Raw genomic sequence first — 11,059 nt, 5'->3', positions numbered from 1 at the left:
GGCCATCTTGTTAGAACTGATGAACAGCATCTCTCATCTCACAATTTTAACAGCTGGATATCCAAAGGGATAGAATTGCCCTGAAAAAAAACAAAGGTAATCGTATTCTGGATTGCTTTTGTTTCTTAATTCCTGAAATCCTAAGAAACCTATCTCGAAGAACGAAACAGAACAGGGCAACTCTTGTTGGGAGGTTAGCGCCACCCATCTGCAACGGAAAGCCAGGTCAGTGAGCTTGTTGAGGGCTGGAGTGTCAAAAGCTGAGACAGCAAGAACAGATAAGAAAAATTGGAAGATTAAAAAGAACCCTCCCTCACCCCAGATCACCCTCTGCCGTGCCCATAAAAAAGCGATTTCAACGGGATTGGGAGACAATGGTATTTGGATCTCTTTTCTTGGAATGATCCTCAGGAGATATTCTTGGTGTCCATTTCCTTAAAAGCTCCTGAAGATGGGATAGCTCATCCTGGAGGCCAGAGATTGTGGGAGCTGAGAGGCCTTTCTGGGGAGGGGGTGAAGAAAGGCAGAGAGGAATATTATTACAGCTCTAGCTCCCTGTTTCTGAGATCTGTCCGTTACTCCTGGTATCTTTTTAAATTATTATTACTATTATAATTGACATGCAATATCCTGTTTCGGGTGCACATCCTAGTGCTTTTTTATACTTCTATAAAATTTTATAAAATTATACTTTTATACAATTTTATACAAAAAAGGTGATCTTTGTATACCTTACAAAGTGATCCCCATGGTAAGTCTAGTTCCCATCACCTCTGGCATCTTTAATTCTCTTTTCCCCTCCAACTATGCCCTAGGTTCTACTTGATCAGAACCACAAGCAGTCTTTCCCATACATACACACTCCCAAGCCTATCCACTCTGATACCAACAGGAATGGTACTTCACTCCTCAATCCCCCCAGACCCTTGCTTTTCCAGCTCCTAAAAACATCTGGTTTCTCCCAGAACATTTGGCTTAGCAGTCAAGCCCCTTCTCCCACTCCCAATCCCTAGCCCTGTCTTCCCTCCTTACCTGGACCTCAGGCCTTCCCCTCAGGTAGCAGCGTCTCCACAGCCTGATCTGGGGTCCCAGATACCCAGGCAGCAGCAACCCTGGGGGTAAAGGGCAAGCTCCCCAGTGTGAGGGGAGTCCCCACTCCTGATCAGCCAGGCTTTCAGAGGAGATAGCAGGTCGAGGGAGCCAACGAGAAGAGACTGCCAGCAGGGAGGGACTGTCCCGCCAAGGACAGAGCTGATTCAGGGGGGTCAGAGCCCCTCTGGAGAAGAGCCACACAGAACTGGGGGGTCCAGAAACCATGAAGTTTGGCTAAAGGGAAAAGAGAAATCAACTGGCAACCTAGAAACCAGATGACCCCACTTACACCAAACTGGGTCAGGAAGCCATGTCTACCTGCCATCTACTCACACTGTATTAGTGATCAAACTACAGGACTCCCCCTGAGAACTCTTTCTGTACTCCTTCATTAGGCTTCAAACTAGGCCTCAGGTCTGATTAAAGTCAATTTTAGGGAAACTTATAAAATGTGTGTAAGAAAGGGGTTGCCTAGGTGGCTCAGTCAGTTAAGCATCCAACTCTTGATTTCAGCTCAGGTCATGATCTCAGGGTTATGAGATCCAGACCGACAACGGGCTCTGCGCTCGCTCAATGGGGGTCAGCTTGAGATTCTCTATGCCCCACCCCCAAACTGACATTCACATGCTCTCTTTCTCTAAAATAAGTAATAAATCTTAAAAAAAAATGTAAGAGATAGAAAAACTAATAAAGATGAGGACAATCCTCTGTGCTATTCTAGGATTTCTGCCTTCCTGGGGACAGTCAGAGACTAAGTGACAGCTACAGAAGTGTGGGGCAGCTTTCCCTGGGGAACTCAAGACACCGTGTCTTTCTACTTCTCCCTATCTAGTAGAATGAGCCTGTGAGAAAGTCAGAGGAACTTAGGAAGACACCTCACCTGCTGTCTAGGGAGCCAGGAATCTGGGCAGTGTTCCGGGTCATAGCCAGGGTTATGGAATTGTAGTATCTGTTCACTGCTGTAGCGTAAATCCCAGTCCCAGACAGACAGCTGTGGGTTAACAGAGTTCCCAGCAGGGAGTTGGGAGTACCCTGCAGTATAGATTTGTGTATAGGAGTTGAACTGGACAGAGGAAACAAGAAAAAGGGTGGTTAAACAAACAAGTTTTTTGTTTCCCAAGTCTGGAGAGAAACTGTGAAAGGCTCACCTCTTCCTCCCGGAATCAGATGTAGGGTGAAAGTCCCGTCATGAGAATGAGCACCAACCTCCCCCTTTCCCACCCACAGACCTCACTTTCCATAAATCAACACTAAACTTCAGAGGGTATTTCTCAAGGAGAAGAAAAGGCAGCTCAAAAACAGAAGTCACTGACCTGTCCACTCTGCTTTCCACGCTCCCAGGGAGTATCTCTCAAGAATGTGAGAGTGTCAGGAACCCTGGCACTGTCATGAAGAGCAAGAAGGAAAAACTCTGAGAATTCAAACTCAGCTGGAAACTGCTGGAGGAGCTGCCAGACACAATCAAGGAAGAGGAGAAACACTGGAGCCTGAGGAGAGGGAAAGTGAGAGGTTAGAAGGGATTGTAGGCACCTAAAGGGGGAGGATGACAAAATGATGGGGGACAAGGGACACAGCCAACAGGGCCACTAAAGTCAGGGAATGGAAATCTGGATTGAGGGCAGTAGGGGGTTGTGGTGCCTCATTCACCTAGGTCTCCCTTCAAACCTAACCTAATTTCAGGATCCTTCTAACCCAGTTTTACTTCCAGTGGATTATACTATATAGTTTTCTCATCCCCTTACATCCTTAGTAATAATCTCCCCCCAATACCCTCCCAAAATGACCTTACCTCTTCACTGGCTCCAGTTACCCCAAGTCGGGTCAGGAAGGGATGTCCAGCTGCCACCCACTCTCGCTGCACTAGTGATTGGAAGCCAAGCAGTGTTCGGGCTTCAGGGGCTGAAAGCAGCTGGACGAGTGAAGAGAGGAGGCCATTGAAATCACGATCACCGCGCTCTGGGTGACAAAGAGGGAGAAGGGACAAAGAAGGAGGGGCCAAGAAACTAGGGCAGAAGAAAATGGGAAAAGGAAACGTAGCAAGAAGAAGAGAGGGACACAGAGGAGGAAAGTTTTGGTTAGGTAGGATTGAGAGAGGGCAAACAGAAGTGAAAAGAAAATAAAGACCTTGAATGATTCAGTTCACAGACTCCACCTGGATAGTAATACCCAGCTTCACGTGTAGGAGGCAAAATCATAAATCTCAACCCAGCTTCCACACTGTCCTTCCCACTCCAACCCAGTCACCATCTATTGATGGAAGGATGGGAACAGAAGGTGAAGAACCCTGCTGTTAGGGACCACAAGCTGTAGTAACACTACAGCTAGTAGTAGTACTACTACTACTGGGAGGCAGGGGCAGCACTGAAGGATGAGTGGGGCCCATGGGTATTTCCTAGTTACAGGAGAGGAGGATCCCAGTACTAGACGGGGACAAGGAAGATTTAGAGATCTTCCTCCCAGTTGGGTGGGTAAAGAAAAAAGGAAGGAATGGAGTAGGTTAACCCAAGAACCTCACCTTGGAGTACTACAGAGCGAACCCTGGATGTCACTAAGACTGAGATGTCGCTGGCCTTTCGAAGACAAGACCTGAGGGGGCAGATGAGGAAGAGGAGAGAAGAATGATAAGCCTGGAAGAAGGGAGTAATGGGTCATGGAATGGAAAAGAGGCAGACTCCAAAGTTCTGCCCATTCTCCTTCTAAGGAGCAGCAAATAAGAGTCTTCTTGGGAAACCAAAGAGAAGAGTTAATGGAAGGCTATTTAGGAATTCAAGTTAACAGAAGGTTGGGGAGGGTTGAATTATATAAGTCATAGCTAGAAAATGAGGGAGTACCTGACATAATCCAACCATCGTGTTCCTTCCAGGGCTGAGAGCCATTTCTCCTCGGCCGCAGATGAATCTGAGAGAGAGTAGAGCGGTCAGAAGGACAAAGAGATGAGGAGAACTCAGGATTCACGATTCGGGGTTTGCAGCCTGAGGGTTAAGAATAAGTTGGGTAGTGGTTACCCATGTCTGGGGATAGAAATGAACAGTAACCATAAATGGCCATGAGGTTACTACAATTATAATTGCAGTGACAGTTGTCAACCTTGTAAATGTAATAAAATTCACTGAACACTTAAGATGGTGAAGGGTGGATTTTATGGTATGTAAATTGTATCTCAATAAAGCTGTTTGGAAAAAAAAAAAGAATACACTGGGGACAGGAAGACAGGAAATCAGTGAGTCTGTGGGAGGTGGGAGTTGAACAGAAAACTGTGGATCTTTGGCCTGAAGGGTTACTCATACTGTAACAGGCAAAAGGGTAAACCAGGTTAGGGTCGGCAGACCTAGGCGTGGGGGTAGGGGTCAGAGGTTATCTCACCAGGCAGGCAGAGGGCCCTCAGCTTCAAGTGGGCAAGTTGGACATCTGTAAGACTAGGCAGCTCATCCACAGTGTCCACCAGGACAACATCTGAATGCCCAGCCTGGAGCATTGACTCCACTGCTCTGGAGGGGAAGAAGCCACAAGGTAAGGGAACAAGTCTGTCCTGAACCTCCAACCCGTGATTCTACTCATCAAACCTCCCCTCACCTGATATCCTCCTTGTTAGGGTCGCTGGCTGTATAGAAGCCACCACAGCGGAGAAGATCACTGCCCCCAGGGTGATGCCAGGACAGGCGCTTCAGATGGTGGGAGGTTAGGATCACCGTGGGAGAACCTGCTAGCCCCACCCTATCCTGCCCCCACCCTGATCTCCCTCCGCGATGACCCCACCCCCCGACCTCCCATAACCATCTAATCCCCAACCATCACCCTGGCCCCCACACTGACCGGTCCACGGCCCTGATGGAAGTGGCCAAATGCTCTCCTGACCTCACTGTCCAAAGTTCGCTTAGGGACCCAGAAGTAACGGGGGAGGCTGTGAAATTGAGAGTTACAGTCACAGCTTGGCTCAGTGAACTCATTATAATGCAGACCTGTCATTACAAGGAAGTCACTTGGGAGGGGATTATTTCAAGGGACCTCAGGTTTAGAGATCTAGGCAGTAAGGGGGATAGCTTTGTGGATACCGTAAGAGGCTAGAGTTTGTGGGCAGTCCTCGCTTTAGAGGATCTGAGAACTGTGGGAAGATTGGGAGGGCAGCGGGGGTTGGGGTGGCCTGAGGGATCACCTGGTGGCTACGTCGAACCTCTCATTGACAGGGCTGACCCTCCAGCTCCCGGCCCCCTGCTTTTTCCGCTCAGTCTCCCAGTCTTCTGATGTCTCCAAGAGGGGAATAGGTGGTTTTCTGGGCCCTGAACTCTGGCCTAGGGCAGGAATGAAGCACAGAAAAAAAAGGAAGAGGAACCAGAGAGAGCGTCTCAGCTCTACTGTCTTCAGCCAGCCTCTGCTCTTTCAGATTCTTTACCCTTTCCCTACCCTAAAGCACCCTCACTCACCAGCCTTGCTCAGGGATATCCCTGCATACTGTTGGGCTTGACTGCTCTGAGCTCTGGCTCGGACAATGGCCATGGTCACCTGTGGAGGAGAGGGCATCCCAGCCTTTTGGCTCAGACTGAAGAAGTGAAGAGGAGGACATGGGACCCATGTGTTGTTCAAACTGTCTTTGCCACCAACAGAGAAGAGAGAAGACAGTCCCTAAGGAAGGGAGCTTCCACAGGTGGTGGGGACTGGGGTCAGGAGAACATATCCAGAACCACAGAATCACAGAATGTCAATTCTGCGAGCAATCTCTGGAACAATCTCATCCAGCCCTCCCTGCTTCTCAAAGGAAGAAACTTGCCTGCTGTCACACTCCTGGTAATCGGCAGTGCCAGGCTAGAATTCAGGCCCCTTACTCTCATTATACTGTCCTTTATCCCAGCCTTTTAGCCTCTCCTTGAGGAGAGAAGCAGACAGAAGGACGAGAGGGGTCCTAGGAGATCGGGGAGTAGTAGGAATGCCAAGGAAAGGATCCTAAGGCTCTAAGGGGAGAAGTCATCTTTGGGTTGAAGGCCTCTTACCTGAAAGGCCTGAGGCTCTAGTCCTCCAGCCTCAAAAGCAACTCTGAGCAGCCGGAAGTCTCGGCCATGAATGAGGATCTCCTCAGGGGTAAATTTAAGTGGGGACCCTGGACGGAGGAGCTGGACTCTGGACAGGCCACTCACTGAAGTCAAGAGTTAGAAAGCAGTGCAGCCATGGATCAGGGTCCCTCTACAAGGAAGTCTTCCAGCCCATCCCCCTCCATCCCTGCTGCCCTCTGAGAATAGAGGAAGGATGAGGAAGGGTGAGCCACCCAGTAAGCCCCTTCACCAACACCTCACCCCCCACCACACCCCCCGCCCACTCACCAGCCTCTAATCGCCCAATGTTGACCAAGACAAAATCATATTCACTGCTCAGGGGAGTCTCCTAGAGGAAGCACATGACTGATGCTAAAGACATCTGAAATCTTGCTCATTGTCCTACCTTGGCAATCCCTAACCTCCCTGGAGATAATCCCGACAACCCCTTAAGCATAACTCTCCCTGTCTCACTTGTCTAAATCCTTCTACTCTCCCCAATCCATTTCTCACTAACTGTCCTCTCCATTGCCCTCACCATCTCACCTGACTCCGTTGCCATCCACAGGGCTGGAAGGTGACCCTCAAGTTGGTGCAGATCAGGGTTCCAGGCAATTCAGGTTCCAGCCCCTTCCTCACCCCTGGGGCCCATGCTAGGATCTGCTCCCCTACAGGGGAAGGGGGAAAGCCAGGTTATGACTATTCCCAGTGTCACCCACACTGGTATACACCTACTCCTCTGAGACAGGAGGATGTAAAGAGGGAAGATTAAAATCCTCCCCTAGGGTGCCTGGGTGGCTCAGTCGGTTAAGCATCTGCCTTCGGCTCAGGTCATGATCCTGGAGTCCCGGGATTGAGTCCCACATCGGGCTCCCTGCTCGGCGGGGAGTCTGCTTCTCCCTCTGACCCTCTTCCCTCTCGTGCTTTCTATCTCTCATTCTCTCTCTCTCTCTGAAATAAATAAATAAAATTAAAAAATAAAAAAATAAAATCCTCCCCTAACTCCACTAGAACAAAAGCTTAGGAGGAGATCATTTGTATTCTTTTACTCTAGAGCTTAGAACAGTGCCTGGCACAGAGTAGGCACTCAAATACCTCTTGAATAAGTAAATGAGAAAAGGGAGTAAGAGAGTCAGGAAAAGAGGGACCATCAAGGTCCCGGCTCCTAGCCAGCTCTGACAGAGAAGAGAGCAAGCCTCAGACAGAAGCACTTTAAGCAAGCAGAGGAATACAGAGGTATCTTTGGTGAGGTTTGAAGCAAACTTTGAGCAGGATGAAATTTGGAAGAGTCTTTGGAGATTGGAAGTATTGGAAGGGAAGTTATTACCTGGGAGGCATCCCGAGGCCAGGTGACTGCCAAGCTGACAACTCCTGGACTCCAGCATCCCAGTCCTCTGGACAGACTTTGGTCCAGAGAGCTGTGAAGGGTGTAAAGTTAATCCCCAGGCCTCTCCAACCCCCGATCTGGGATTACCTCAGCAGCCACCATTGGAGGCCTACACTCAGACTCTCAGGGGAAACTGAGATCAGCGGCTGTGGGGAGCTTAGGACCCAGTTGGCAGACAGTAAAAGGAGGGGCTGGTTAATGGATAATGAGACAATGAACTTGAGACTGTGAAAAAGACAGACCAACCTCCATCAAGCGAAGTGGATATGGGACACACCCTCCTCCTCTTCGAGCTCCTTTCCTAGCCCCTCTTTTATCTCCATATCCTCCTCATTCACACCCTCCTGCCCACGGTGCCCTTCCCTCCCAAGCCCAAGTGTCCTCTCCTTACCCCCATGTCTGGCTCCGCCTTCTGGGGGGCGATGTTGAAACTCTGGCCCCGACCCCCCCACCACATTTCTCTGGCTCCATCCGGGGACGGAGCAGTGAAGGGTGGGAAACCTTGAGGATGCTCAAGCCCCTTAGGGAGAGGCTGAATCTTGTAGTTGAGAAGAGGGAAGTCAGGGAGAGGGGCAGGGGACAGCACCAGGGAAAGGAGCGTTTGAGGTGCACGGAGCACGATTAGGGGTCTTTGAAAGGTGTGTCCAACCCAGCTAGAGGAGGCTCCTCGGAAACTTCAGTCGACTCTGGAGAGGGCGGGAGAGATGCCCAGCCCCTTAAAGGGGAATACACACAGTTTCGAAAAAGTGGAGGAGCCTGGAAAAGGTGAGGAAAAAATGGGTAACGGGAAAAAAATATATCCAGATTCTTTCCCCAATCCCAGATCCTATGCTCTTTCTGTTCACAAGCACTGGAAATTATTTGAGGGAACAGTAATACCGAGTATTAATCCAGAATAATTTGGGCTCCGGTTTTTTTTTGTCTTCTTAAAGAGGGTGGTGCGGTGGCAGGAATGCAAAAGCAGTTTAGACTTCCTTGTGGCCTCCCCTGACACACCTGACAAAAGTAGTAGGAAATGGGCCTCGGAGGATTTTTGCCTGGGGAGGCCCAAGAAATGAGGGAGGGGAGTTAAAGCATTTTGTACATCGTTCTTCAGAGAGCATGAAACATACCTCACGTGGAGGGTGCCCTGAGAACACTGGGGAGAGAAATTGAAATATATCCGGGATGCAGACAAGTCAGGTGTGTTTATGTGCAAGTTCTGGGGGTGGAGGGAGGCCCAAGGAAGAGATCTTACTACTTAATCGAACACACACACACACACACACACACACACACACACAACCAGTGGGAAACCAGAGCCCATTCCAGGTACATGACCCCTCCCTCCAACCCAGACACCAGATCTCCAAATTAATGATTCATGTTCAGGACCTTCAAAGCTGAGGGCTGGAAACCTCTATCAGTTCAACAGCCCCATCCCCCACCATCCCCCCTGCAACCTGAGGAGCAGAGCAGAGGTGGGTGGGGAGGACCCTAGGAGGGAAATAAAGGAACTGCAGTTGATGGCGCCTGGGTAGGAAGCAAAAGTCTGCATTTAGATGCGAAAAAGAAATGAAATACAAAATAAGGGTTAATGAGCTGCTGTTTTATTGATTTTGAGTCTGTACAGAGGCAGCAGACCTTAGGTGGGGGCCCCAGTTTTCCAAAGTGACACTCAACTCTCTCCTCCCTCAGCACAAACACCCTTCCGGCCTCGGCTGTAAAAGTTCCCTGTCTTGGCTGATATTGTGGAAATAACGAAGATATTGTGAGACAGGAAGTTAATTTGGAACAAAGAGGCATACACCTGCTAGGAAGGTGGCCCAGAAGCCTTATTCTAGAAGTCCTAAAAGCTCCCAAGCACCCCCAACCCCACCTACTTTCCATGGGCCTCAATCTCTTGGGGGAAGAAATATTTCCCAAGGTCTCTTGCAGTAGGAAGAGCTGTGTTCCACAATTTTAAAATCCCACTCTCCATTTTCCCTCTCCCCACTACCCTTCATTCAAGAGCCTCATTCTATTCTTAATATTTTGAGGTATAGCAGCAGCAGAGGCATCCAGAGGAAAAAAAACATCAGGGGAATGGGGGGAGGTGGAAGGCAGAAAAAAGTGGGTGACTTGGCTGAGCACGGGGAATGCAAAGGGGCAACAGCCAAGGGCTAATAGGACCACCTCTCAGTACCCCCCACACCAGTGGAGGTTTTAGTGGATGAAAGGAAGGATGCAGAAGCAAGGGGCTGTATCAGATTTTTCCATTTTCAGAATCCTGGTCTGGTTGCAGGTTTGTGCCAAGAGTGAAGGCTGCTGGGAGGGGCAGCTGGAGGAGGGGGGTGGAGCTGAGTGACTCACAAGATGAGTCACAGATCCAGTTATAAGCCGGGAAAGAGGCCAACGTCCTCCCCACCCCCCACCGCTCTCCGGTTACCTCCGGCCAGCTTCCGTTCCTCTTTCCTAACCCCCCTAACCCACGTGGCCAGTGAAGGGCGGTGGCATGGATAAAGTCTACATGAGGACGTCATAATATATTTTGTTAAGCTACTTAAGTACAGGGGCAAAACACCCTGCTATCTGCAGGCTGGGTATCAACAAAGTGAAAGAGACAGGAGTGCCTGTCTGACTCACTGAATCTGCAGTTGAAGGTCCTGGAGGGAAAAAGAAATTAGAAAAATCTGAGATGCAGGTGATTCCAGGCCAGGAAGGGGCTTCCAAGTCTGTCTTCTCATCTGTGCCTGGGGCACTGACTGCTTGAAGAAGACGACTGGTGTCTGAGGGGACAGCCATCACTGAAGCGCCTTAATGGGAAAGACAAATGTGACTGGAACCTTGGATGTGTGTGGCTGTTCAGAAAGGAGACCATTCGGAACCAGTTCCATTTTTTTCTGCCTCTGTATCACTTCCCAAATACACGATATGAAGTCATTGCTAACTTTTGTTTTATTGGTCTGTAAGCTTTAGTTGTGCTTGAGAAGAAACCGAACCAAGAGTGGGAGAATACTTCCCTCCAGGCCCTGTCAGCACCAAGTTTCACACCATCCCCACTCCATAAAGAGACTGAATCTTTAAAAAAAAAAAAAAAAAAAAAAAAAAAGTTTTGATATAATCTTTTTATTTTGTTGATAGGATCCAGTATGAGGGAAAAACTTTTGATTAAATCTTGTAACTCCCAATAAAACAACACAGATTAAGGTAGGAATTTGGAGACCTATCCTATAGTATACTTGCTCCATCAAGGCTGGGGTGGAGAATGTAGGGTGGAGGGGTAGCACTGTCTTAAGGGGGGAAAAATAAGAACCCCAAATATTTCCCCTCTCCAATAAAAACCTCAGTAGGTACCCCAATGCCCTGGATTAAAAGAACTAAGTGCACTTATTTAAGCCTGAGAGATCCCATCCCTCAGCCAGGCTGACAGGACCTGCCTCCCCCTTCAGCCACATACCCCTCCTTAACCAAGGAATTTTTGCTCATTTTGGGTGCACGTCACGTCTCCTTCTCCTCCCCTCTCCCAGCACAGTAACTGCATGGGCTTGCCTCTTCCACCCCCTCATCTTCCCAAAATGCCACAAACCAACCAGAG

The 11,059-nt window shown here is 49.2% G+C and overlaps 1 protein-coding gene across 1 annotated transcript; it reads right to left on the bottom strand.

Annotated features, from left to right (window-relative positions):
* Positions 1–323: 323 nt before the first annotated feature.
* Positions 324–7,960, bottom strand: MTMR11 (myotubularin related protein 11). The gene is made up of 17 exons (XM_028088336.2): positions 7,895–7,960; positions 7,444–7,534; positions 6,663–6,784; positions 6,405–6,465; positions 6,078–6,220; positions 5,514–5,592; positions 5,246–5,381; positions 4,906–4,993; positions 4,666–4,754; positions 4,456–4,580; positions 3,924–3,990; positions 3,608–3,678; positions 2,882–3,048; positions 2,406–2,579; positions 1,973–2,155; positions 1,033–1,326; positions 324–502 (listed from the first exon to the last, which is right to left on the bottom strand). Exons 1-17 carry the CDS (start codon positions 7,958–7,960, stop codon positions 356–358), a joined length of 2,103 nt encoding a protein of 700 aa, XP_027944137.1. The 3' UTR covers positions 324–355.
* Between the last annotated feature and the right edge of the window lie 3,099 nt (positions 7,961–11,059).

This window comes from Eumetopias jubatus, unplaced genomic scaffold (assembly GCF_037043125.1).
Source record: "Eumetopias jubatus isolate StellerSeaLion01/CBP00866 unplaced genomic scaffold, mEumJub1_p1.0 scaffold_4, whole genome shotgun sequence".
NCBI lineage: Eukaryota > Metazoa > Chordata > Mammalia > Carnivora > Otariidae > Eumetopias > Eumetopias jubatus.
Note: the sequence above shows the minus strand (reverse complement) of the source record. Positions and strands in the feature narration are given on the sequence as shown.